The sequence below is a fragment of the Buteo buteo genome, chromosome 2 (assembly GCF_964188355.1).
Source record: "Buteo buteo chromosome 2, bButBut1.hap1.1, whole genome shotgun sequence".
In the NCBI taxonomy this organism is placed as follows: domain Eukaryota; kingdom Metazoa; phylum Chordata; class Aves; order Accipitriformes; family Accipitridae; genus Buteo; species Buteo buteo.
The window spans coordinates 72,592,764-72,618,407 of NC_134172.1; the positions used below are offsets into that span (position 1 = coordinate 72,592,764).

Here is a 25,644-nt window from a genome sequence, read left to right on the forward strand (position 1 = left end):
AGTGGACAAGTTATATTAAAACAAAATAATGGCTATTATTTTCTCCTTCAATATATAAATTTTGATTTCCCCATTTCTGATCTGCACCATGCAGAGAAAACATGCTGTCTTGGAGTTTAAAACTAGACAGCTAACTGCAGAGCCATAAGCCATGCAAAATTTGTCTTCTTAGTACATAGAATATTTTCTGTTAAAAGTAACGAAACGTGATGGCATTTAATAAATCTCTCGTGAGAATAAAGCTTAGAAAAATATCTGCTCTCTTACACTCACAGTTCTATAAAAATTCTAAATGATGTTCCAAGAAAAATGTCTTAAGTACTCAGGAGACCCTTATGCACATACCTTATCGTCTGTGAAATGCAATGGGAAGCTCCCGGCTGGGAATCAGTATTCCTGAATGGAGTGTTTCTACTGGTTTGTCATCAGTTGCTACAATTTGGTATTTGCGAATGAGCTGAAACACAAACATTCAGTGAGCACGCTTTGGCTTCTAGATCTTCTGATTAGGCTAAATGTTGAACAACCATGCATTATGTACAGAATGCCATTTTAGAGTATTTACCCAGCAAAGTGCCAAGTGAAGCTGTAGCTCTGCTACACGGCGCCCAATGCACATCCTCTTCCCAATGCCAAATGGAACATGAGAAAAAGGATTTATTAAGTCCTTCTGAAACCAGCGCTCTGGTTTAAACTGAGTCCAGCCATTAAAGTACTCTTCATTGCAGCCCAGGGCATGGCTATTTATCATTAGTACAGTCTACAAACAAAGCAATAGAGAAAGTCTCGTTACAAATTGGCTTAGAGCTACCAAGTGAATCAGTTTGTTAATGGAAAAAAATAATGCAACAGTAAAGGCGAGGTAATTTCCTCAGAAGATGTCGTGTAATTCTCTGAAGATTATTTCCAACACAGAAAAGGTCATAGTTTCCCCAGAAAATCATGGAAAAGTTTGAAATTTTTTTTAAAATAGCACACCAAAATATTTTTGTCTAAATCAAACAGCAGTGCAGGCAGGTATGGTTTTCAGTTTATGGGAATTCTTGGTGCGAATTCCTCATTCCTTATCCTGGGACTCATCCTTTGGCAAAGTCACTCTGAGACTGAAATACATCCAACTCCAGTGGTTTACAGGACAGTTAATCAATGACAAAATATTCTAGTAAGCTAAATTAATTGACTCACCCCTTGGGGCAGTACATAATCCCCCAGAACTATTTCCCTGTCGATGGTGCGAGTGGTAAATGGCACCGATGGTGTTAATCTACAGTGAAGGAAACAAAATGGGTTAAATTTCCAGCATTTTTTCTTCCTGTATCTATCATAGTTTACGTTAAACAACAAGGTGAACAAAATTATATATACTAGTGTTGTGATTTAACCCCAGCCAGCAACTAAGCACCATGCAGCCACTCACTCACTTCCCCCACACACTCCCAGTAGGATGGGGGAGAGAATGGGAAGGAAAAAGGTAAAACCCGTGGGTTGGGATAAGAACAGTTTAATAGGACAGAAAGGAAGAAACTAATAATGATAATAATAACAATAATAAAATGACAATACTAATAAAAGCATTGGAATATACAGGTGATGCACAATGCAATTGCTCGCCACTCACCGACCAATGCCCAGTTAGTTCCCCAGTGGCAATCCCTCCCTGGACAACTCCCCCCAGTTTATATACTGGCCATGACATCCCATGGTATGGAATATCCCTTTGGCCAGTCTGGGTCAGCTGCCCTGGCTGTTTCCCCTCCCAACTTCTTGTGCCCCTCCAGCCTTCTTGCTGGGCATGAGAAGCTGAAAAATCCTTGACTTTTATTCTAAACAGTACTTGGCAACACCTGAAAACATCAGTGCGTTATCAACATACTTCTCACACTGAATCCAAGACATAACACTATACCAGCTACCAGAAAGAAAAATGAACACTATCCTGGCTGAAACCCTGACAACTAGAAAATTCTTTCTCTTTAGTACACACTATCTGGTAAAAACCTGTGATCATTTTGCTTTTTGCAAATTATTTGAGAAGTTTACCTCATGGATTCTTTCAGACATGCCTTTAGGTAGGGCATGTTCTTCAAGTCCTCAGCACTTGGACTCTCATTAACAGCCAAAACACTCTGTATTTCCTGGAAAAGCTTTTGCTGAACACGTGGATTGCGTGAAATGTTATACAAAGCCCACAGTAAACTATTGGCTGTCTGAAACAAACCAAAAAGAAACGTAAGACCTCCATTTGTGGTGACAGAAACAAGAAGTTGCCAAAAGTTCAAAGCAACATTTACAGCTGGTCGCTGCCTTATGGTATTTTGTAAGCGTAAGGGATTATGAGCCATTCTAGTTGTTCTCTAGGAGTAACGAACAGAAGAAATAATCTAGTGATTTCAGGTAAAAATTCACTTGCACTTAGGCCACTGAAGCAACTACAAGATTAGCTCACTCTCAGGTGTTGTGATGGTTAGGTTATGGGAGAAAGCGGGGAGTGGGAAGGATGCTAATTTTAACAAGCTCTTGGAAAGTCAGATTTACCGTTTCAACTCCAGCAATCTGGAGCTCTGCAATAGCAGCGTACAGCTCCTTCTTGGAAAGTTGTCCTGCAGAATAGATGTCACACAGGAAATCCTCCTGAGGGTTTGCAGAGTGTTTTTCCAGTCGACAGTCGATTGAGTGCTTGGCTGAGGAGGGAGAAGCAGGAGGTAATTAATGGAAAATTACTAAAACTACTATAAAAATAAAAGCAAAGATATGTCTCACATGCAGGATTTTGAAAGAAGATACCAAACTGTGCTCTTTTTTTTTCAAGCAATGAGCATTATACTGAATAAATAATGGTATTTTCACTTTTTAGACAAAATAGTCACAAAAATCACTTCTGAACAGAAGGAGCTCCTGCAAACTATTAGGAATTCTGCTTTCTTAAATTAGGAAAGGAAATCAGTGATGTGTTGAATGAAGTATTTAGCAAACAGAAATACAAGTGTGTAAAATTTATTAGCTTGGATCTTCAAAGGGGATCAATGTGTTAAAGAATCAAAGAGACTTAGCACTCAGACTCCCCGAGGGGAAATTTAAGCCTTTGATTTACTAGGGGAAGGCAAAAATAGATGCCAAATTTCTACATGCTATTTTTTTTTTTTTAATATAGAGGACTAGATTTTGCCCACCCTTTCTCATGAATATCCCAATTGTTAAGACCAGTTCCTAGTAAGGATCTCTTCATGTCAAGTGAAAGTGTCAAACTGTTTTTTCTGAACAAAACTGGTTTGAAGTGTCTTTCCTAAAACCCATAAACTAAGAAGCAATAAAATAATTGCACTTGTGGCTGGCTGACCAAAGGTCCTGAAGTATCAAGTACTCAAATACCTAAGAGAAATATATCACTCAGCATTACAATCATTCAAGCACCAAAATCTTTCTTAATCTATAGCTATAACTGCCACTGTCTAGCAAAATATTGAAAAATATAGACTTAATTCCATATCTGGAATTAGAGTAATTTTTGTAACCTTGAAGGCCAATTCATCTTAAATAGACAGAAAATGTTGTCAAAAAGCCAAACTGTACTTTATGATTTAAATTGCTTCTGTTTTTAAGACTTACGACTATATCCAGGTTGTTCAGAAAACCTGTCTTTTTTTTTTTTTTTTTAGCAAGCAGGCTTTTGTTGCATGTAAAATTCTTGTTTCTCAAGAAAACAACTCCCTTTGAGGTCTCTTTGAGGGAGGTCCCTTTTCTCACTCACATACCTTGCCTTTAAAGAGATTACACACTTTCTCGCTATTTACTTTAATGGCAGATTAAAGTGGACTCATGATGTTGCTGGCTCCCAAATTTCTGGGGCTTCCTTGGGGATTGGGTATTACCCCACAACCAGACCTAAGTGTTAGTCATAAGAAAACAGTGCTCCCATGCTTGGAATAGGGTTGTGGTTAGCTGCAGCAAAGGTGTCTCAGTCTGTGCCAAAGGCAGCAATTAACAACAGCATAGAGCAGCAGCAAGTATGAAGAAAGTTAATTCCACCAAGTAGGAAACAGAGACTAAGGGAAAGGAAAGAAATTGTGTTTAAAACAAGAACCTGTTTTAAATATATCGTCCCATGCTTTAGTATGAGCTTGCCAGACTTTTGTGTTCAGACCCTTGTGAAGTTCCACAGGGGTCACCATCATCATTCCAAAAGTAGCCATCATCTGCAGTGGAGAAAGAGTTTTTGAAATCTTTCTTTAATCTATCTACTTGCAATCTCTGAACACAATTAGACTGTAAAGTAGGAGGCAATTTTTAGGGAGTAGAGATTCTGGCAGATTTTCCACCCTGGACAGAAAGGATGGATCTCAACCTATTTAGACCATATCCAGCTAAAAATTAGGAACAGCCAGTGGAGGATAGGAGGCTTCTCCAGTGGGTGATTCATCCTATCTATTTTAGGCACCCTGTTTTAGAATAGCACAAGCCACCCTTCGGCAGTGCCTATCGCTCCCTTGACAACAGATGGAGCTAAAAAATTAGGCTAGGCTAGATACCTAACTTTTAGATAGCTAAAATTAGGCAGATATATATCACGAGAGTCCAAGTTGCAGCAAAATGCACAGCAGGTGTGCTCGCAGGAATGACTAACCTCCAAACCCAGCATATTCGCATAATCCGACACAACTCCAAGAGTCCCACCCAACAAACAGCAGTGTTGCACAACAGGTGTCTCAGAGGGAGAGGAAAGTTAACCAACCAACCTGACAACTCTATTTCCAGGCTTACCTTGACATCCATACAGCATTGTTCCCCTACAGATTTAGGCATTTCATAAATGAGACAGTCATTCAGTACTAGTTTTGCACATAAGTGTCACCTTGGGCAAGGCTGCCTGCCCGTACACATGTGGTACAGAAGCTCAAGTTTCTTTTTTCAGGTGACCCATTTAAACTGGTATGCTCTTGTTAGTCGTAGGAGTAGAAAATCACTACAGCCCCAGTAAAGACTTTTCCATACCGTTTTTACAGCCTTGATGAAGTTCAAACTTTCTTCTTCTACATCCTGCTGTAGGAGACCAAACCTCTTTCCATACAGCACCAGACAGATACCTGTTGTTAAGCAAACCTAGCATTAAATGATATAAACAAAAAGGTACATGGTGTCCACCATTTATTGTCAAAGAATGGCTTGGATCACCTTATTGAAAAATGTTCTATGATACACACCTGTGAGAGCAGCACTCAAAACACCCTCTGCACATTTGCCTCAGACCCAAGTAGCAGTATATCTAGCTAAGGTGCCCTTACAGTGGCACTTTCTTCACAAATAAGAATCACCACTCATCCCCTCACAAGCAGCAGACCATTCTGCCAAGCAGGGCTGGCATATTTGGCGAATAAGCTGTTAGGAAACACTACTGAAGAGAACTGAGTTGCAGAAAAACTGGGCCTGAAGAGGCCATCTACTCCAGCATCTCCCAGCCCTTTCCACAGCCAGAAACCACCTGCAAACACTGGCAGCATCCCACACCCCACCAGTTTCCACCTCTTTCCGCTTTTTTTTTTTTTTAAAGCTGTCACTATTTCTCCCTTTCCAAAGGTAGCCATCACCACTGACAGTGGAAGAAAAAAACCCCACTTTCAGGAACTCAGTACACAGGTTGCTGAGATGAGCCGGCCACGAGCAGACACGTCTGGCAGAGCTCGTTCAGTGATGTGCTATGCCCAACCATCCCTCCTCTTGGGAACCACTGATGCAGTTTCTTCTGCCCTAAGTCATTCCTGGCAGATGGTTCCTTAGTGTACTCGGAAAGGTTTCTAAAGATGGAGGCTCCTGTGTCACTAACTTATTCCAGTGCTTCTCAACCCCAATGTAAACTAAACATCTTAAGTGGGATTTTCCAACTCTTGTCTACAACGAATACTTCTTTACTGTTATTGGATGATTTCATTGATCTTGTGCTGCTGATAATTAACAAATATCAGATGGACAAAACTGGTCATGTGTTATCTGATCCCGCTCTAGATAAATGCGCTGTGATTCCCCCAAATTTTGGATTTATAAGTCACTATAATGTTTGAATTTTTTTTACAAGCCACATAGATAACTGGACAGAAGAGTTTGTATAGTTGCTGCTGAATTTTGCACTTTTACTGATAGTCCCCTGGCTTTTCTGCAACCCACTTTCCATGATATTGTAGCTGATAATTTGGAAATAATCAGCCTACACATTCATCACTGATCCTACTTTAACTGAAATGCCATGGCAGGTAAAAAACGCATACCATTCTCAGGGAAAAAACAACTTACTTTCAAATGACCATTTGTTGAATTCTGAATAGACATCTTCCATTTGTCCATTGTGGTTACAAACATCATCTATTCTGTACATGAAGTCCTCCAGGACCTAAGCAGTTGAGAGAAGAGAGAGAAAAGAAGGGAATAAAATGACCTCAACTAATAAAAATCCTGAGTAATTTAGCATTTCAGCTGTCTTTTAAATAGATAACAATTTCACATAAGAGAGGAGTACTTCTGTTTCCTGTTCTTTGAGCAAGATTTCCCTGTGTTAACGTATGCTTGTATTTTACACAACTGTCATGTTATTACTGCTTGTACTTTGACGAGCTGAGCTTTCCTCCACAGGGATGAAATGCTTCAGTCTGATGCTGGGATGATACTGGAGTTTCCACAATAAATAGGATAAAGCTGTTTATCACTGATGCTCCTCAAACTCAATGAGGAACACAGACGTTAAAGAGGGAGGTGTTCCTCGATGGGAGGAACATAAGAATGAAGGGGGTAAGGGCAAAAACCACTAAATGCAAAAGTAAGTAAAGACTCTGTTTGCAGGAGCCTGTATCATTGTGGAACAATCTTATTGTTCTGTGAGGACGGGCAATCTCAACTACAGGTTTCTGTGTGGTCTCCCTTTTGGTCAGACCTTGATAATCAGTTTGTACTTACTATTCCCTGAATGATTTCAAGAGTATGAACTCATAGTTTTACCACTGTAGAGCAAATCGACAGCTATGCAGGCAAACCGGATCACTTGATCTGCTTTTATTTCCCAGGTTTCCAGGGGAGTGGGGATAGGGAAAGAGTTTCTCAAAGCCCAGTACCTCATTGATCGCGGTATCCAGTTTCGCAACTTCCCTGGGTTTCATTAATTTCTTTTGAAAGGCACTTCTTACCCTCTGCCAGTCCTTTCCTTCCCTAGATTGAATTAAAACCAGCGAGGTTGAAAAGAGAAAGGCTTAAAGAAGAAAGAAAAACCACCATCAAACCCGCGGCATGTGCAACGAGACACCTCCGGCAGCGCCGGGCGCCGCCGCGCCTTCATCGCACCGACGGCCCCAAACTTGACGCCGCAGCCGCTTCTCGGCGGTAACCGGCCCCCCCTGCACCTCCCCAGGGGCCACTTACAGGATCAGCAGCCCGTAGCCTTCGTCGCGATAGTCCCGATAGGCTTTCCAAGGTTTGATCTCCAGGCGCTGAGGGCAGGAACTCTCCCGGCGGTACAGGGCTTCCAGGAGGCAGGGGGCTGCGATGTGCACCGAGTCGAAAGCCCCCAGCTTCATGCGGAAAATCTTGCCAAACCTCCTGTGGTACTCAGCCTGGGGGCGCAGAAGAGAGACCCCCCCCCCCCCGGTTCGGTGAGTGCGAGGCGCTCCCCTGACACCCCCCCCCGCCCGCAGCATCCCCATCCCTCAGCCCTCCTCACCAGCGTTTCGTGCTGCCTCTTGAGCCCCCCCTTCCAGAGGACGTCGGGCAGGCTGCCCATCAGCGGCCAGCTTGGGGGGCCGGGTAAGGCGGCCAGGGGGTGGCCGCGACCCCGCAGGGCGCAGAGGGAGGAGGCGAAGAAGCGCTGCGCGGGGGTCCCGCGGCCGCAGGTGAGGGCGGGGGGCCGGAGGAAGATGCTGTAGGCTCCCATAGCCGCGGCGACGAGACACCCATTCCCCCCACGAGATGTTCCTATATAGCAGCCGGGAGGTTCGCTGGACTTTCATCGGGGGCCAATGGGAGCCCTGGGTGGGGTGAGGTGGGGCCGCTTTGGCCCGGCCCCGCCCGGTCCGGCCCGGCCCGGGGAGGCTGCGGGGCGAAGCGGTTCGTGGAAGGGTTCAGGGGAGGCGGGAGGGCACCGCGCCAGCGCCGTCCGCGTCTCCGTCCCGCGGAGCTTCCTCCGGGGGCTGCCGGCGGTCCCGGCCCCGCAGCCCCGCGGAACTTCCCCGGGGGCTGCCGGCGGCTCCGGAGCCGGCGGTGAGAGGGAGGCAGGAGGCGGCCAGGGCGGCAGGTAGCGGCACCCGCTCCAGCGAACGGTGTCGTAAAGCTATTTCTGTCTCTCTTTCAAAAAAAAAAAAAAAAAAAAAATTATAAATCGGCTTTTTAGCGGCCAGGGAGCACCGCGTGAAGCGCGGGGGGGGCCGTGGTGTTCATGCTGCGGTGCACAGGTGTCTGATAGTTCAGTCTTTCCTCGGTAGTTGCACTCTGAAATGATGGAATAAAAATTGCAGGGGGCTGAGAACTAACGAGTTGTGCTGGGTGGACTGCTCTTACCCTATCTGGCTGACTAACCACCTACTTATGAAAAGGGCATGCAAGTGCATCATCTGAGAAGGCAAAATTCCCTTCGCTATTAGTGTTGGCAGCCATTAAATTCCGACAAAAATCAGTTATTGCCACAAGTCTTAATCGGAAACTACACAGTAACCCTCAGAGAGAACCGAAGGCTGTCATGCCAAGTGAAGGCAGGAGAGGTGCTAGCACAGACAAAGCAGGTCAGGACACCTGGGTACTTCTGCCCTCTCCGTGCGAGAGAAGTCAGAGAGGCTGTGGAACTCGCTGCAAGACAAAAAGCTACCTATAAACCAGAGGATTTCCAGGAAAGACAGGTATGCTACAATGAGGACTTGATTTTCTCCTACCCCACGCTACCTTTTTTCATCTTTCTCAAGTTGTGTTTTGTGACTCAGTTCTTAGTCCCCTTCATTTAAGTGTCTGACAGTAAGATGCAGAGTGTGCAGATAGATGGGTGTGTTACGCAAGGGACAAGCAGAGGAATAATCAGAAGATGGGTCTGACATGGAACCTGAGACCCATAAAGGCATATGTCTCAAAGTCTAATTAATAACAATAAAAAGACCAAGGTAGCAGTGATCAATACAGAGAAAAATGTACAAAAGCATGGCAACTCACTGCAGACTCTTCCTGTGATTTTTGTATGTCCTTCCCAATCTTGCCCCTCTATTTCAGTGATTTTCTTCTATGGGATCATACTACGTGGGCCACAAGATCAGAGCACTTTAGGTGGGCTTTAAAATTAAAGCTGGTTCAAAGGTTTGCAATTTTTTTTTTTTTTTTTTTTTTAGGGAAAGTCCACAAGTTGATATTCTTGTGATTTGTTTTCTTTGAATCAGTTCTACTGAAAACACATCTTGCTGTCCTTGTAGACTGAGTGCAGTTCAGGCTTCATTCAATGATAAGTTCTTCTGAGAAACCAGACAAGAAGAGACAACTCGTGTGCTCTGTGGACACCTGTCTATTTAAGGAATCAAAATGAACTCATTTGAAGGGTCACAGCTTAGTGCCTGTGAAACGATCTCTTTAGAAGAGTCTGGAATGGGCAAGTCAAGACTAAACTGGGCACAGGTCAATTTTTCCATGTTCGTCGCTGCTATGGGGAAGAAACCACCCTGTTAATACGAAATCTTCTCTATTAAGCTGTTTTTAAATTACAGAATGGAAAAGGTTTTATTTAACTTCTGTGGTCGTGATGTAACTCTCTGGCAGGGAAGCTAGTGTATTTGTAGCTCAGCTAGGCCTGGAGCTGAGAGAGCTAATGATTGCCTCAATTTCTGGTAAAGTGCAGTTCTAAGGGCATTTTCAGCCTTCAATTCTTCCTCCCCTCCCTTTTAAGAAATCTCAAAAACAAGCCTTTAATTTTCAGCAAGATCCTGTCTTGTGACCTTTAGAACATATCAAGGGTTATCTTAAAATGACACTAGTTACAGGGTTCTTGAACTGAATTTTGGGGGCATATCCTCACAGGACTATCACTCCACTGAGGCACCTGTAACAGTGAAGATGTCACCATTGTCCTGCAGATGTCTATCCACAAGACTTCCCGGTATTTTCTAATAATTGTAACAGCTAATAACAACCGTGAGTGAAAACCCCTCTTCACTTCTACACTATGGCAAGGAGTATTTTTAGGTCAAAGACCAGGAAATATCTGAAGATCAAAAATAGATAGCTTATGATACATATTCTTCTATGCTTCTCTTTTGCTACAGAAAAAAATGTGTTTTCATTTCTGCCTCAGAAGTCAGGAGAGAATGTTCCTTGAAAAATGATCTGCCAGTGTGATGCTTCTGTAGAAGATCTGACAGGGACTGTTGCAGAGGTACAGAAAGACTGTATCACGGCATATCTTTTTCATCACTAAAATACTTAATCAGTGCCTGAAGTCCAAGTTTTGGAGCTGCTTCCTAAGCAGAAGTAATTGCTAGTCCTACCTCTTGGGAAACAATAGTAACACATTCCTTAAATAAAGCTTGGAATTCCCATCAAGCTGAGAACTCCTCACCAGGATTTAAGAGACTGAGGTGTGCTTGGAAATCTCATTGAACCACAACAGCTGAACGTCAATAAACATATCAAAAGCATTGAGCTCATGCAAAGTGAACTGACTGCTTTTCATGTAGTGGTTTTCAGATACACTAAATATTACTAAAATAACTCCTCAGTGGGAAAGAGCTTTGGATTGGTAGTGGATTTTCCTCCTTAATACCTGTAATTCCAGGAGGTTTTTGTGGCATATTACACAATTCCTGTCTCCTGACCTCTACTCTTTCTCCTTGTTGGAAAAAGCTTTTTGCTATTTTGGCCCTAAAAACACCTTTGAAGTCTCCTGTGTTTTCTAAAATGCTGCAATGTAAAAGTGCTATAGGAGAATGGGTAGACTGCACAGGGAGTATCTCTGTCATAAGAAGGTATTTCACAATGCTGGTGAAGACAAACTGAATGCAACTTGTAAACTCTAGTGTCAAAACACAAAGTTGTTATTCCAGGTTTTTGCTCATGTTTGTTTATACACTTTTAATTCTATGTCTCTTTCCAGCTGAGCATCTTAGAGTTTTGTAAATATTGATGAATTTAGCCTCAGCTTAGGAAATGGGAAAGTACAGTAATTCCCATTCTACAGAAGAGAAACTGAAATGTGTTTTAAAATTGAGATCTCAAAGTTGTTGTATAGACACTCACTGTAAAATGAAAGCAAAAGAAATCTTTATTATATTTTTACTCAAACACTAGCTTTTTAACACTAAACTCTTCCGATCTCACTGCATACTCGATGATTATACTCCTTCTACAAGATGACAGTAGCAATGTGGAAATAAAGGTCTGCTGAGGAAGCTGAGATCAAGGTAATCCTTAGAGAGGGATCTAGAAAAACAGAAAGGTAGATGAACAGCTCAAACTCCACCAGCCAAGGAATCTTCTAGCTGGCCATGACCTGTTTGAGATACCTACCTCTGCAATAAACATTGCAACATTCAACTACTGAAGGAGTCTTTAAGTAAGTACGTGGTTCAAGAAAATTAAGATTTCTTGACTTTAAGCATAGTTAGTGATAGTTGGTGTTTACTTAAAAAAAAAGTTAAACTATCTTTTCTGTGAATAAATATTTATTATCTGCTTTACGTGAAAAAATAAATGCTCCACACATACTTCACTCTCAGGGAGAAAGTGGTGACCATAGATCAAGAAATTGAGGTCCATGACATGATGTCCTGACAGTCAGTTTGGAAATATTCAGGACTTGACTGGCTCTTCTCTTTTCTTCTGCTAACTAGTACTTACTCTCTGGGCTTTTTAAATTTCTTGTCTCTTTTAGCAATCTTGTCCTCCTTGAGCAGGGAAGGGAGTTGTTGTAGCAAAAGATTTGTGCATTAGGATGCTGCAAGAATGACTTACTGTACCAGGCTGAATTTTTCTCTTTGGACAGAACTGACAGAAGTCTAGAAGCTTTCTTCACCTTCCACACAGCACTGTGGAAGGCACATTTAGTTTAAAAAGCAGTAGCATTTAGGAACCTGTCAGAACATTTAATTTTTCAAAGCATGTGGTTCACATTCAGGAGGTAGGAGTTTCACAAGTGGATATTGGGCCATGGACGGTGATACTGGAAGTCCTGGTTTCTCTTTACTAGTGTTCAATGCTTCCAGGGGAAAACTGAGGGAATTCAGAGTGAACTGAATCCCTCAGGATAGCTCAGAAGTACCTACTGGAATCATGATTTTGTGGTTGAGCAATAATCGTGGGTGGATACCTTCATACTAAGCTAGTATAGGACAAGCCCTGTTCCCTCTCTCAGCCTTGTTTCTTCCAGATGTCCATAACACATCTTTTTCCTGTTAACACCCATCCTACCCTTTTATGTTCTGCAATCTGACAGGCTTAATGTACAATCTAACTATATTTTATATTTGTCTTAATGAGTAGGGATGTAATTTGGTTATTTGCTTGCAAATGAATTATGTATTTTTATGACAGTGTAAAAATGTGTCAATTTATTGCTGATGTTATCAGTCTAACATGAGGTTACACAAAGAAAAATCTTGGAGGGCACAAAAAGGTATAATGTAAATAGTATTCTCCTTACCACTTCAACAGCGTGACTTACACTCTTTTATGCTGCCTAATGATCCATGACATGTAAGCACCGTGTCTTTAGATCTAGTCTTTATTGAAACATTTTATTTTAGCAGTATCAACAAAATACTATAGTTATATAGATTCCATAAATTACCATTAAACTCCTTTATTTTTTTGTGGTGGGTGTTAGTGACTTTAGATGATGTATCTAAGAATCAGGCCAGCTTGCATCCAATTCAGGTTAGACCTGCAGACAGTCCTGTGTAAATATGCAGTACCTAGATATCTACATTTATTAACTGATCCTAAAGGTATAGAGGGCAGGAGGGTCCTGGGAAGCATTAGGAGGCACTGTGAAGGATTCTGCCTAAAGTCTAAAGAAGCATTTGGGTGGTCAAATTATGCCCAAGATTCAGGCCAAAGGAGTCAGTTACAATTTGCCGTATCACATGGAGACATGGATTGTTAGATCTCTATACAGTTCAAAATGTAGATCTTCAGGCATCCCAAATCCAAAAAAGCACCTAAATTCTGTAGGTATTTATGCATTTATGTTTCCAGCTGTAAAAACTAACAGCTTGTGTCTCTGCCGAATTTCATGTATGCAGCTATATGCGTTCTGAGACAGTAATTCTTGGTAATTTTTCCCCATTGGGAAATTAATCTTGATTTTAGCGCTGCTTACAGAAACTGTGTACTCAAGAGAAATTGTGTATATTAATTTTTGTGTGCAATTATACATTTAACCTTCTGCTAAGACATTTTACATGTGCAGTTGCCTTGTTCACATGCCATTAATGTGCAAAGTAGCACTTGTATTATGGTACTGAAAAATTATGAAAATATTTTCAGTTTTATTGGTATTAATCACTCTACAATGTAAGAGAGTGACCAAAAACTGTTTTCCAAAAGCAAGGAAAGCTTTCAGAAGCAGGAAATGTTGAGTATTCCTTTAATTCAAACAACACTTGAAATTTAAAATAAAGATCTACGTTTATGAATCTGAAGCTTTTAGTTGTTGTATGACTGTCTTAATTGCCTAGAAAAATAGCTGTTGTATGACTTCTTCAGAGAATTTGCTAAAGCTGGGTTATACAAACACTTGAATCAGACTCAAACTCATGCAATTTACTGGATTTGTTGATTAAGCCTGTAATGTTTGCACAGATTACTTTACTTTCGGTCTGATGGATGTGTTTCTGCTGAGGTAAAACTGACCTCATACCAAGTCTGTTGAAAACAAACAGATCCTTGTTACTTGCTAAGACTTCAAAGGCTCTATTTCTGTGAGATGCTACTAGTCAGTTTGTCACAGAAAAGACAATAATAATATTGTTCTTGCACATTTTGCTTACATTTATCTTATAACAATAAATATTTATCTTACTGTTCCGGCACTGCCATGTTGTTATAAAATCTCATAAAGCATAATTGTGTGAATATAGTCTTTCATGTTATTTTTGTATTATACTGCATTATATTTCTAGAATTAGATTTTCACAGATATTAGTATCTGATCTCTAAATTCCCCTGAAATACCAAGATAATAGGTGATGCTCTCATGAGGTTAGCATCTTGAACTCTTGCCAATATAGGAGAAAGATGGTTTAGGAGGTTAAGTTAGTGACTAAGTAAGCGGTGTCTCCCCCCTGAGCCAGCACAGAACTCAGAGCCCCCACCAGCTGTTAGTAGCTTCTATGCCGTTTGCGGATAATACCTTCTGAATGATGTACAACACCACGGCTATGACCATTTGCAAGTGTTCAGAGAGGAGGAGTGCTTGTTATTAGTATTATCATCTCCTTGCCCATGGTTAGTTTGGTAATAATATCTGGTCTCTAAATTTCCCACAAATGGCAAATAAATAGGAGAATTTAAATGTTTTTTACTAACTATTATGGAGCACTGCTGTTTTATCCCAGGGAGGGTGTGTGTGAAAGAATCCTTGCCTGTGGCCTCTGGAGCATTTTCTGATGAAAGGTCTAATAGATATGTAAAAGATACTATTAATCCAGCAGCAGTTCTGTAAAACCACAGAGATGAGTTTGAACTTTAACTAGTGAATTGCTGTGAACTGAGTGCATTTTGCTTCTATTGTCTTCATTAGAGCCATAAGAAAATATGAAAACTCTATCTCCCTTTACCATTAGTAAGCCAAAAGGCACTTGGGCTATGCTTCGCTGAACTCAATACCCTCTGGGCCACATCCTGGTTACTCCTATTCATTGCTTTTGGAGGGATTAGAGCAGACTGCATCAGTAGTTCATCAGATAAAGCCATTGCCTGAAATCCTGCTGTTTATTTCAGTTCAAATGCCTGGCCACAGAGCTCTCTGGGGAAGAGTTTAGTTTCCTCAGATGTATGACTACTGAATGCAACTATTGCCCTTGGGAAAACATTTAATATATTTATTGCTCTATTTGGTAAAGTATCAAATGAGAACATCTGATACCTCCCTGAAGAAAACTCTTCTCCCAAACTCCACTGTGATTCTGCCAACACTCCCACCACCACCAAAAAAAAAAAAAAAAAAAAAAAGGAAAAAAGACAAACCTGTGAAGATTAAAAAATGCTGAGTAACACTACAGACAAGGCACATTACTGACAGACCTGCTGTGAGTTTAGAACCAACCTCCAGATTCAGTGGCAAATAAATTTGTAATGCTTTAAGATGAAAGAATCCAGCAGGGTGATGGTTAAGCAGGGAACAGGACTCTACTCGTGTATTTTTCAAGAAATACATACCAACTCTTGAAACTGGCACTGACAGTGCTGCTCTTAGAAAGGAAATTATTTCTACCTGTACAGGTGTAACTGAAGACCTAATTTCAGGTAGTTTGTGAGCAGTTCTCATTGAAGATGAGCCACAAAAGTAAAAAAAGAGCAAGACTGATGCTGCAGCTGTAGGCCTTGTAGAGAGACATCCAGTACAGGCCACAAAAAGTTCCCGGTAAACAGAGATGTTCTACCACTAGAAACATTTCTGGAACAGGATGGATTGTGGAGTAAGAGAAATACATGGCTAATATTTTGGACTCTGGTATATTCCCTGTTCATATTGAGATGCCAAGTAGTGGTGAGGAAGGGCAGGGTTGCAGAGATAGCTCTTACCTTTTATTTTAAACAAAACCAGCATGAGGCAACAACTGTTCTGCTGGGCCAGAATTATGGGATTGTAAAGCGCTATTTTTACAGAATATCCTGTCCACAAAGGTGGAGTCAGGTCTTCTACTGTGCTTAACCATAAAGGGATTTCCCAGGAAAAGGGAATCTCCAGCTTCCATCTCAGGCACAAAGAGCCAGCAGAAACTCCCCTTGGTTTCATGGCTCCAGCTGATGCTGCAGAACTATCTGCAGAGCACTACAGCGAGGCAAAAGAGAAGTTTCCTTCACAGAGGGTGAAGTTTATTGGGATGACTTGCAGAAAGGAGCTAATGCAATTTAATAACTCTAATGGATATATATGAACATAGGGGAGGGCTTGAACGATGAAATGGTGATGTTGCTTTTGACTAACGGGGGAATTTCTTTCTTTGAAAGAATAACAACAAGGTTAGAAATCTGAGAAAATTTGCCTTCCTTTCCTCAGACCACAAAAGAATGAAAAACTAAGGGGTATTTGTCCTATAAATACTTAAGGCTTGTATCATTAAGAGCTAGCCTGTCTTTTTGGAAAAGAACACCCTTAGAAGGGGATTTTTTTTCTTCAACCTCCACTCCACCAATGATGCTGGTACAAGAAGGGCAAACATAGGCATGCTGACATAAGGACCTTTATACCACAGTAAGTCACATTGTCTCATGTTGGAAATGCCATGCTACTGCTAGCTCTGTGCCTACATGATATGGAAGCTGTACCCCTTTAGTATATTGGCACAATTAAAATAGTACAACTTTGTGCGGCTTTTGCTAATAGCAATCCACTTCATAAAGGCTAAATCTAGATAAGCCAACCACTTCATCTCCATTAAGTTTTCTCCATTTCTTATGCATCTTGTATTAACAAACATTGTTGATGTGTGGGTGTTTCAAGATGCTCAAAGGCTAAGAAAGAGCTCTGTGTAACTTCAGGGAAAAGGGTAAGGAGTTTCATAATTCAAAACCACTCACTTAGGCAGCAAAGAGCATGAGAAGACTCTTTCCCACTGAGCTGTATTGAAAAAGGCTACAGCAAGTAATATGAAATGAAAATGTGAAAAAAAGCCACAAAGGAGATGTAAGATGAAGGGCGTGGGGGTTATACACAGTATGGAAGGGATCCCACCGAAGTGCAAGGTGAAGCTAACCATGCTTGTAACAACAACAAGGACCAGTACAAGAAAGAGCAAGTCCTTTTATGCAACTGAAAGAGAAATGAGGTTACTGAGTTCAATGAGTTTATCTTACTCCACCACTAGATGTTTGCACTCGTGCACTGTTTTCACTTTTATTTACATAAGAAAGGTCTACAGTAAGTTACTCTTGGCAACATGCTCACACCACAAATCTTGCCTGAGCATGTGGGAGAAAAAGATTTATTTTCAAAGCCTTCAAGTCATCAAATTCTTATGAAATCCACTCCTTTTCTCTTGAAGGAAATTACACTGGCTCGGACCTAACATGTATTATTCAGTTAATCCACCCGCGGAAATAACCATGGTTTAGACTATAACCTTTCACAGTAGGATCTTTAAGAAGAGAGAAGGTAGGTGACTTAGGGGAGAGTAGAATGGCCAAAGAGACGAGAGTTTGTTCTCTGAGAAAAAGAGACTTAGAATTACATTTTTACATAAATTAATAATAACATAGTTCTCCAGGGAGAAACTTGGTGATTAATTTTTTCCCTTGGTGGGAAACAAGTCAAAATTATGCACCAAAATAAAATGTAACAGTCAGCCTGAGGTTCACTCAAAATATTTTCTTTTCTAATCTGTTTCTTCTACTAGTTTGTAACAGCAGTTTTGAAATGAGCAGTCATCCTGAACTGAAAAAAACCAGAACTTTTTCATTCAGTAAATACCCATTATAGAATATTTTGATAGTTCTGAATTTTTTCCCTTAGCTAATTTTTAAGCTAGAAACCTGCTGCAATCTTTCCCACAAGTAGTTGTGACTCTCTTACATTTATTCAGCAAAAAGCAGTTACTATAAGAGAGCTCCTAAACCAGCTCTATTATGAAATGAAGCTGAACACTGTTGGTGTAACCTCCGTCTCTGTAAGTAATAAAGCACGCACCCAAACTTTTCATTCTTGCAGGCAGTAGGGCTGCTATACTGTTTCCATCTTGATGGACCAAGTCAAGGCTGGCAGACAATGGTGTTAGTATATGTGCTAAGACTTGAATGAAGCGTGCCATATTTCAGCTCTTCTTAATAAGGCCTAATTGCAGGAAATTAATAGGAAACTTTAAAAATATACACCCATTCTTCTCTTGGGTGTTGTCTTCTATTGTCCTCCACGGATCCCCTTTGGAATGGACTTTTATGAGCTATCCTGGAGCAAGGATTCTCCTGCAGCTACAGGACTGGACTCTCGCTCAGCAACAAGAGGTTCTAACAAAAGCAAACATTAGCAATCTGTTCTGCTGATTCTTCCTATGTTTTTCATTAAAATGGTCACTGGATAACATATAGTGTTATTTATGGTTCAGGCATTAGGAGGGGGGTGGGAGACGTGAATTTGGATGCCATCAGACAGCAGGGAAGTGTACATCGGCCTCTCTTACCATCAGTAATTGTCTGAAGAACAAGACAGTTGCGTGCAATCAGGGTATTAGGCTTTTTAAAGCATAGCTTGAGAAAGAAAGGCTATAAATTTTTCCTTCAGGAAATGGTTTTGATCTTTGGACTCCAAACTGGTGGAGGCAATTCTCATCAGCCAGAAAAGGTTCAGCAGTTTTGGCTGCCTGGGACTGAATGTGCTGACCCTAGACAGCTCCTTGGTCACAGCGCTGTCTAATTTTCCTTCTGAAGACCCAAACTCTCCCCAGTCACTGCTCAGTGAGCTGCAGACTCTAACCCAGCTTCCCAAATTCCTTTCCAAAGCCAGACGCTTTAAAAGCAACCATCCAGGGCCCTGGACCCTCTGTACCCAGGTCTTTCGTTGGGTCTAGCTCTAACAACTTTCAACTGCAGTTCACAGGAGGGCATAGCAGAAAGATGAATCACAGCAAAACACCTGAAGGTATTTTCAAAAACCTTTCTGTATCTCATACTGCAGGCTTGTTGCCATCACCACCTGACACTGGCACAACAGCGTATCGCTCGGAAATCTTTGTAGCTGAGGTGTATTTAAATTTTTGAAAGCTTGCGGGTACCGGAGATGCGGATCATTCTTCAAGAAGGTCTTGGCAGACCCAAGCAGGAGCCGACCACGGAATCCCAAGGAGTCTCAGCCACTGTTGCCAGCAGCAGCGGCTAGGCCAGCATCCGAAAGTGCAAATGCCTACAGAAATCCTGTCAGTTTTGAGCCCTCGTGTCATTTAACATCCACATGTGCCCATCCACCACGGCCCCAGGGTTTTGGATCACGGGCCTTGTACCCACTGCAGCTGAACATCAGGAACGTATGATGCCAGGCCTCTCCCCTGCAGTTGTGAAATGTTATGATGACTTGGTTTGGTTTTTTTATTTTTTTGTTGTTTTGTTTTGTAGCTGCGAGAAGCTAAATAAACTTAAGCATGTGGAGGTAATTATGCAGCATAAATGCCAGCTATCCCTGTTTCTGTTTAGGGGCTGTCAACCAGCCTTTTCAGAAAAAAAAATACTTATTTTTGTTTAAAAAAGTCCCTCCACAACGATTTGAACTTGAAGGCCTTTTCCACCTCCGTTTCCAGAGAAGCGCCTGATTTGGCTGGCGAGGGCCAGGGCCAGGCTCGGAGGAGTCTCTGGCCCTGGCCTCAGGCTGGGCAGGGCCCGACCGGCCCCTTCTCCTCGCTCGGGGACCCTCCATCCCCGCCGCAGGCGCCTTGTACCCCCCGCCCCCGGCTGCTGCTGCTGCTGTACCGGGCCGGGCCCTCACCGGGCCGGGCCCTCACCGCCCGCCCGCTGGGCTTGGGGCATCGGCCCCGAAAGGGCGGGAAGCCGAAGCGCCGTCTTATGGCGCCACCTGGCGGCCGCGCTGGCAGCCTGCAGCCACCGGCCTCTTTTTCGGTCGGCGGAGGGGGCGGAGTCGGGTCTCTGCGCCTTTAAACGGGACGTACCAAGCGCTGCGGGGATGGGTTCGGGTTTGTTATGTGCTCTGTGGGCAGCCCCCCGGCCTTAGGGGCGGTGGGGAGAGGGAGAAGCCGTGGGCCGCGCAGGGTGGCAGCCGCCAGGCGCTTCTCTTCGTCTTCCCTTGTTTTCTCGTGCTCCCAGCTCCTTCTCTATGGGGAGGGTGAATAGTTCAGTCCCACCACCATGGCCGCCACCATGAAGAAAGCGGTGAGTGTGGGAGCAGGGCACGGCGGGGTTTTTTTTTTTCCCCTTCCCGGCCTCTCTCTCCGCCGTGGGCTCCCCCCGAGGAGGGCGCAGCTCCTCCGCTGCCTCCCGGGGCGGGCCGGCCGGGCCCTTCGGCCGTTGGGGGCCGCCGTCTCTCGGTGGCGGGGCTGCGCGGCCATGTCGCCTCAGCGCTGCCTCCCGCCGTCTCCCAGCCCTCGCTCCGGCACCCCAGCGGTGCTTCCCTGAGCGCCTGCCCCCCCCGTTCACGCAGCCCCCCCCGGGCGGCAGCCCGGTGCGGGGCCGGAGCGGGGCGGTCCATTTCCCTAGGCCGCTGCCGGGTCAGGCCAGCTGCGGGTTAGGCCCTGCCGAAAATGCCCCGGTCGTTTGTGGGTGGGTTAAGGTCCTGGCGTCGTTGTCTTGGCCCTGTCGAAATCGCTTATCGTGCCGTCAAACGTGCAAGTGCGGCTTTGGTTACACGGACGTTACGGAGCCTGTGCTGGTGCAGTTTGTTGTAAACTGGGAAACTCTTTTTCTTAGCTGCACAAACCGCCTGTAAAGGGAGAACCCCCGGCCCGTGCCCAGCAGCGGGTCGCCCACCGCGGCCCCTGCCCCCACCTCCACAGGTCAGTCGGGGAGGGTCTGTGTGAGGCATGGTTCTGTGCGTTTAAAATCTCTTGTAGCACTGTAGCACATCGCAGCTAACCAATTAGCATAAAATGGTGTTGCTGACAGATTACATCGATGTGTTACGCTGTGCTTGTACCTTGCAGTGATCTTGGAGCAGAGGTGTCTGGTTCAGCTGTCAGTGATGTCAACCTTTGGCATTAGGATGCCATGGATAGCTGGTGTTCTATTTAGATGTTACTAGTGCCTCTGCCCAGCTAAACATGGGTATTGCTGGTATCCTTGAAGAGGCGTTTTAAGGAGTCAAGTGTATAATCAGAATGTAGTGGCTGTAAGTCTATTTTTCAGAAGCTTTGTAGGAGTCATAGCGAGATTCAAGTTAATGTAAGAAATGAAGTCTTCATTTTGATCTTTTTCTTGCAGGCTGCAGAAGATGTCAATGTTACTTTTGAAGATCAACAGAAAATTAACAAGTTTGCAAGAAATACTAGCAGGATCACAGAGCTGAAAGAAGAAATAGAAGTGAAAAAGGTATATTTGCTTCAAATATCACTTGTTCTTCACTGCCCTGAATTAATTTTCAGTTGTAACACAGAAAATAGGGGCTGTGGATTACCGTAAGTAATGCTTTGGTTCTAGTATGGGATTCCTGTTACTTTAAAGATAGCCAGAGAATGTTAAAAGTGGAAAAAGAAGTCATGAGAAATAAAGGCCACTAACATATTTCTGCATGCAGTTCTTGGAACTCTTTAGTTGTCATGTATGAAGCATTTTCTATATATAATGGCTGTTTGCAGTGTTCTTAAAATTTCCTGCCTGAGATTGTTCATATTTTGTTTTTTCTTGAACCAGTAAGGCAGTTGTTTGTTACATTCTGCTTTTGATGTATTGACAGAGATTGTCATTATGAGTGCAGAGGTTTTCTTTTGCTAGGCTGAAGAGAATACATCATTCTAATTTTCTTTTTTAGTATTAATTCACTTTCCTTCAACATCAGTCATAGCATTTCTAGAGAAGTTTTACCAAGTTTTTAAAAAATCCTAGTACTGTCACAAGATGTTTTCTATAATTACCTTGCCAGATATGTATATTGCAAAAACATTGCCTTTTTATGTTGATGTTCCATTGATGGCGTAAGATGTTGGGACTCTACTTTATTGCAAAAGTAGGATTGCTTAATTAACATTGGTCATCTTATTTATTATTTTTTCTGCTCTTTAGCTAAATTAAAAAACTCCTGTGTAAAAGCATATCGGATATTAGTGAAGTTTAAATCTGCTGTATTTCCTTTGTCTAGACAGTTAATTATTGTATTAGTGACAGATAATGAGTATCGACTAGAAATTTTTATTGGTACAGCTCCGTTGAATTTCATACTTATGCTAAATTACAGCTCTGGAACTGTTCTATTAAATACGTTGATATCATGGTGGTGGGTAGCATTTTTGCCCAAAATGTGGACTCACAGAGTTCATTATTCAACTGATAGCATGACAATGTGTCCATTGAAGTAATTTACCTAGTGCAAAGTGATCACCTTTCTTATGTCTTGATAAATAGAAACAACTTCAGAATTTGGAAGATGCTTGTGATGACATCATGATGCTTGATGATGGTGATTCACTTCTGATACCCTACCAAATTGGAGATGTCTTCATTAGTCATTCCCAAGAAGAGACACAAGAGATGCTGGAGGAAGCAAAGGTTTGTCTGGGCAAAAGAGAGCTCCTTTACTATACTGGCTGCGGTAGTGTGATGAGCATTGGAATGGGATGAGCTGTTCTTCCTTTGAGCCTTTTACTTTCTAAAGTTCATGTTTGATTAATGATTTGAGGAGGGGGATGTGCATGCATGGTAAGTCATAACTGGGATGTCAGTATACAAAGTCATGCTAGCCTTTGTTTGGCACTGGAATAAGTCTTATAGTCTGACTTGGCAAAGGGGTACCTCTTTATTGTTTACATGTTGCTTACATAACTGGTTGATTTTTTTTTTTCTTTTTCAGAAAAGTTTACAAGAAGAAATTGAAGCATTAGAATCCCGAGTGGAATCAATTCAGAGGGTGTTATCTGACCTGAAAGTTCAGCTTTATGCAAAGTTCGGAAATAACATAAATCTTGAGGCCGAGGACAGTTAAAGGTGTTCTAAATGTACAATTTCCTTGTTTTATTAAATGTTTTGATAACATTGTTCCAATTACATTTGAAAAAAAAAAATAAAATCCACCACTTCCTTTTCTTTCTTTTTTTTTTTTTTTTACTTTCCTGTCTTGAGTTCCATCTATTTAATGAGAGCTTTCTTATATTGGTTATTGCAGTTATTTATTTGTTCAGGAAAGCATTAGCTTTGTACTATTGGTAAAGCATCCAAATTGGAATATTTGCATTGTTTATTAAAGTAATAAAGTCAGGCACATATTGTAGTTTCCTTGGTCTTGTTTTCCACTTGTGAAAATGCTTAAGTATAAAACCAATAGAAATGGGGAATTTTTGATTTGCACTGTAATGGCTGTTTGATAAAAGTTTCTCTGTAATATATAGGATAGGATTCAGTTGTAATGCTATTTAGCTGTTTTTAGCAGCTGTCCTGGAAATACTACATCTATCTTTTGTCTTTCAATCTTAGCTCAGATAGCATAAACACCGTTAGCTCTGTGCACAACACGGCAACAAGTTGACAGGGGAGTAAGGAGGACTCTTTAAAGTTCGCATTGGTATTGAGGAAAAGCTTTTGGAGTCACAGTCATATTCAGTCATTTACTACTTTGTATTTGGGAATCACAAAAGATGCTGTAAGTCAGAATGGTGAGTCTTAACTTCTGAATTTCCTGAACAATAATTTTCTAAATCCACATTTATATACCAAATTAATGTCAGAATTGTTCATAGATGATGTTGCTATGTCAGCATCAATCCCTGGAACTATGCCTCCATCACTACGTGGAGATGAATGTAATTTTTAAACGTCTTAATTTGCTGACTCCTTACGTCATTGAAAAAATTATGTACTGTCTCGCTGACTTTTGTGTGCTTTGATTAATGTATTGTTCCATGGAAATACCTGCTCATTATGACTCTGTTTTTAAAAATTAAATCTTAGCATACTTAAATCATCTTTTTAAACTATTTTCCAAAACAGTGTGGACAGAGAATTCAGTTGGCCAAATATTAATCCACAGTCATTGTTCTTAATTAAGTAATCAGTGCGAGATGAATATATTTTTATAAAGTGATTAATACCTACTTATGTGTCAATTGTGTAGCATCTCTTCTTCAAACAGTGTGAATGTGGAGGAAAACAAACCCACTTGTTTTCTGTATTATTGAAGTAGTTTTAACAAGGTAGTGATATTGAACTTGATCTTCAGTACACCTGAGCAGAGTCTCACCAATGCATTGTTATTTATGAGTTACAGCATTGTAACTTATACAGTTGTTTACGTAAGTTTATTAATGTTGTATATAAGGTTTAGCATAGCCACAAGAGAAGATTGTCTTCAACAGTGAAGACCTAATACCTCAACACAGGCACTTGAGTTACAATGCATATGAAGTGATGGCTGGAAGTCTCAAAAGCTGTGGTTATGTTCTGTCTAGCCCTGGCATTTCCCAAGCTTCTTTTCGGTAGAATTCCAATGGTTTGTATGCTTCTGCTGCTGGACATGTGTACAATTACCCTGGCTATAACTACAGATTTTTTAACCTTGTTTTCTAACTGGTTGCAATTTTAATTCAAGCCTATGCCTCATGAAAGAGTTCCAAGTTTTTCCTTACTTCCTGAGTGAATACTTCTGCTACTCTTAGGTAAAATGTGGATATGGTAGCCATGGCAACTCTGCTGCTCTATCTGCCAGCCAGTGCTTGTAGCAAGTGAAGTGTGTTGGGCCTTTAAGGAGACACAGGTGTTCCTTTACGTAATTTCTGAACCCTCCGTACAATCTTCTGTGTTAGGCAGGTGTTTGGCACCAAACTACTTAGAGCAGTTCTGGGTTGACCCAGAGTCATTATTTTAGGCACTAAAGGGAGAAGGTGGCCAGTTATTTGATAGAAGCTGATACGAGCATTGTGGACTTAGGTGACTTAGCTCTGCTTTATCCTGCTTTATTAGATACAGCTCTTAGTCCAAAACCATCTGAGAGCAAGGTTACAGTCTTAGGAGGTGGTGGTATCTTGAGCTTTGTATCTTGAGCCAAACCATTCATTTGGTATGTTAAAGTAAACCACCCAATACACTTGTCTTTATAATTATAAACCAAAGAAGATGTAAAAGACTTCTTTTTCCAGGTGAAAACTGAGCTAGTAGTGGAGTTTGACCCATAATGAGAAGCATCCAGCAGATGGCATCAAAGAACTGGGAAACCCATTTTGTGGTAAGACCATGCCTAGGCTGTGAGTGCCAGTGTTGATTTTAGCAAAGTGGAACTTTGGCTGCAATGATCACTTCTCATTAATTGGTTGGTAACACTTTAAAATTTGCTCCTAAGTGACTGCTATGCCACCTCTGCTGTTCTGAGCATATGCACGGTTGTGCAGACTGCAGGTATTTAAAATGATTGTGTTTTCCAGATAGGCCACAGTATGGATATGGCTTCATTATGGAGGAGGAAAAGGCAGCTAGTTAGGTTTAACTGTGATTCTGGTGGCAGCTGTGAAGCTGATGAGGACCTTAGTTCAGTAAAGGACCCAAAGGGAGAATGCTGGTAAGGTTTGGAGAGCTTGCATTATCCCTGCTGTTCTTTGGTATCCTGGAAGTAGAATTGTCCATATATACAGCCCTGGTGTGTAGGGAAAAGAAGGCTGTTAGAGTGTTCTTGTGAATGCCAAAGGTCTTTCCTCTCTGGTGCAGAATTTCAGTCCTTTGGGGTTTGTTTTGTGACCCCACCCCCTTATTTTCTTTTTTTCTGGTTGTGATGATGTTGGTATATTTTAGGCCATTTCATTAGGCCTTCCTGCACTACTAGAGTTTAGGCTTTTACGTGTATGGTGTCTTTCC

The 25,644-nt window shown here is 41.9% G+C and overlaps 2 protein-coding genes across 2 annotated transcripts; one reads left to right on the plus strand and one right to left on the minus strand.

Moving 5' to 3' along the window:
* Window positions 1-346: 346 nt before the first annotated feature.
* CYP24A1 (cytochrome P450 family 24 subfamily A member 1) lies at window positions 347-7,906 on the minus strand. The gene is made up of 11 exons (XM_075022575.1): window positions 7,697-7,906; window positions 7,399-7,589; window positions 7,095-7,188; window positions 6,283-6,379; window positions 4,990-5,081; window positions 4,082-4,193; window positions 2,536-2,681; window positions 2,041-2,207; window positions 1,186-1,264; window positions 566-760; window positions 347-457 (listed from the first exon to the last, which is right to left on the minus strand). The coding sequence occupies exons 1-11, from the start codon at window positions 7,904-7,906 to the stop codon at window positions 347-349; spliced, it is 1,494 nt and encodes a 497-aa protein (XP_074878676.1).
* Window positions 7,907-19,792: 11,886 nt separating this feature from the next.
* PFDN4 (prefoldin subunit 4) lies at window positions 19,793-23,067 on the plus strand. The gene is made up of 4 exons (XM_075019645.1): window positions 19,793-20,031; window positions 21,076-21,183; window positions 22,213-22,356; window positions 22,658-23,067. Exons 1-4 carry the CDS (start codon window positions 20,008-20,010, stop codon window positions 22,787-22,789), a joined length of 408 nt encoding a protein of 135 aa, XP_074875746.1. The 5' UTR covers window positions 19,793-20,007; the 3' UTR covers window positions 22,790-23,067.
* The last annotated feature ends 2,577 nt before the right edge of the window (window positions 23,068-25,644 follow it).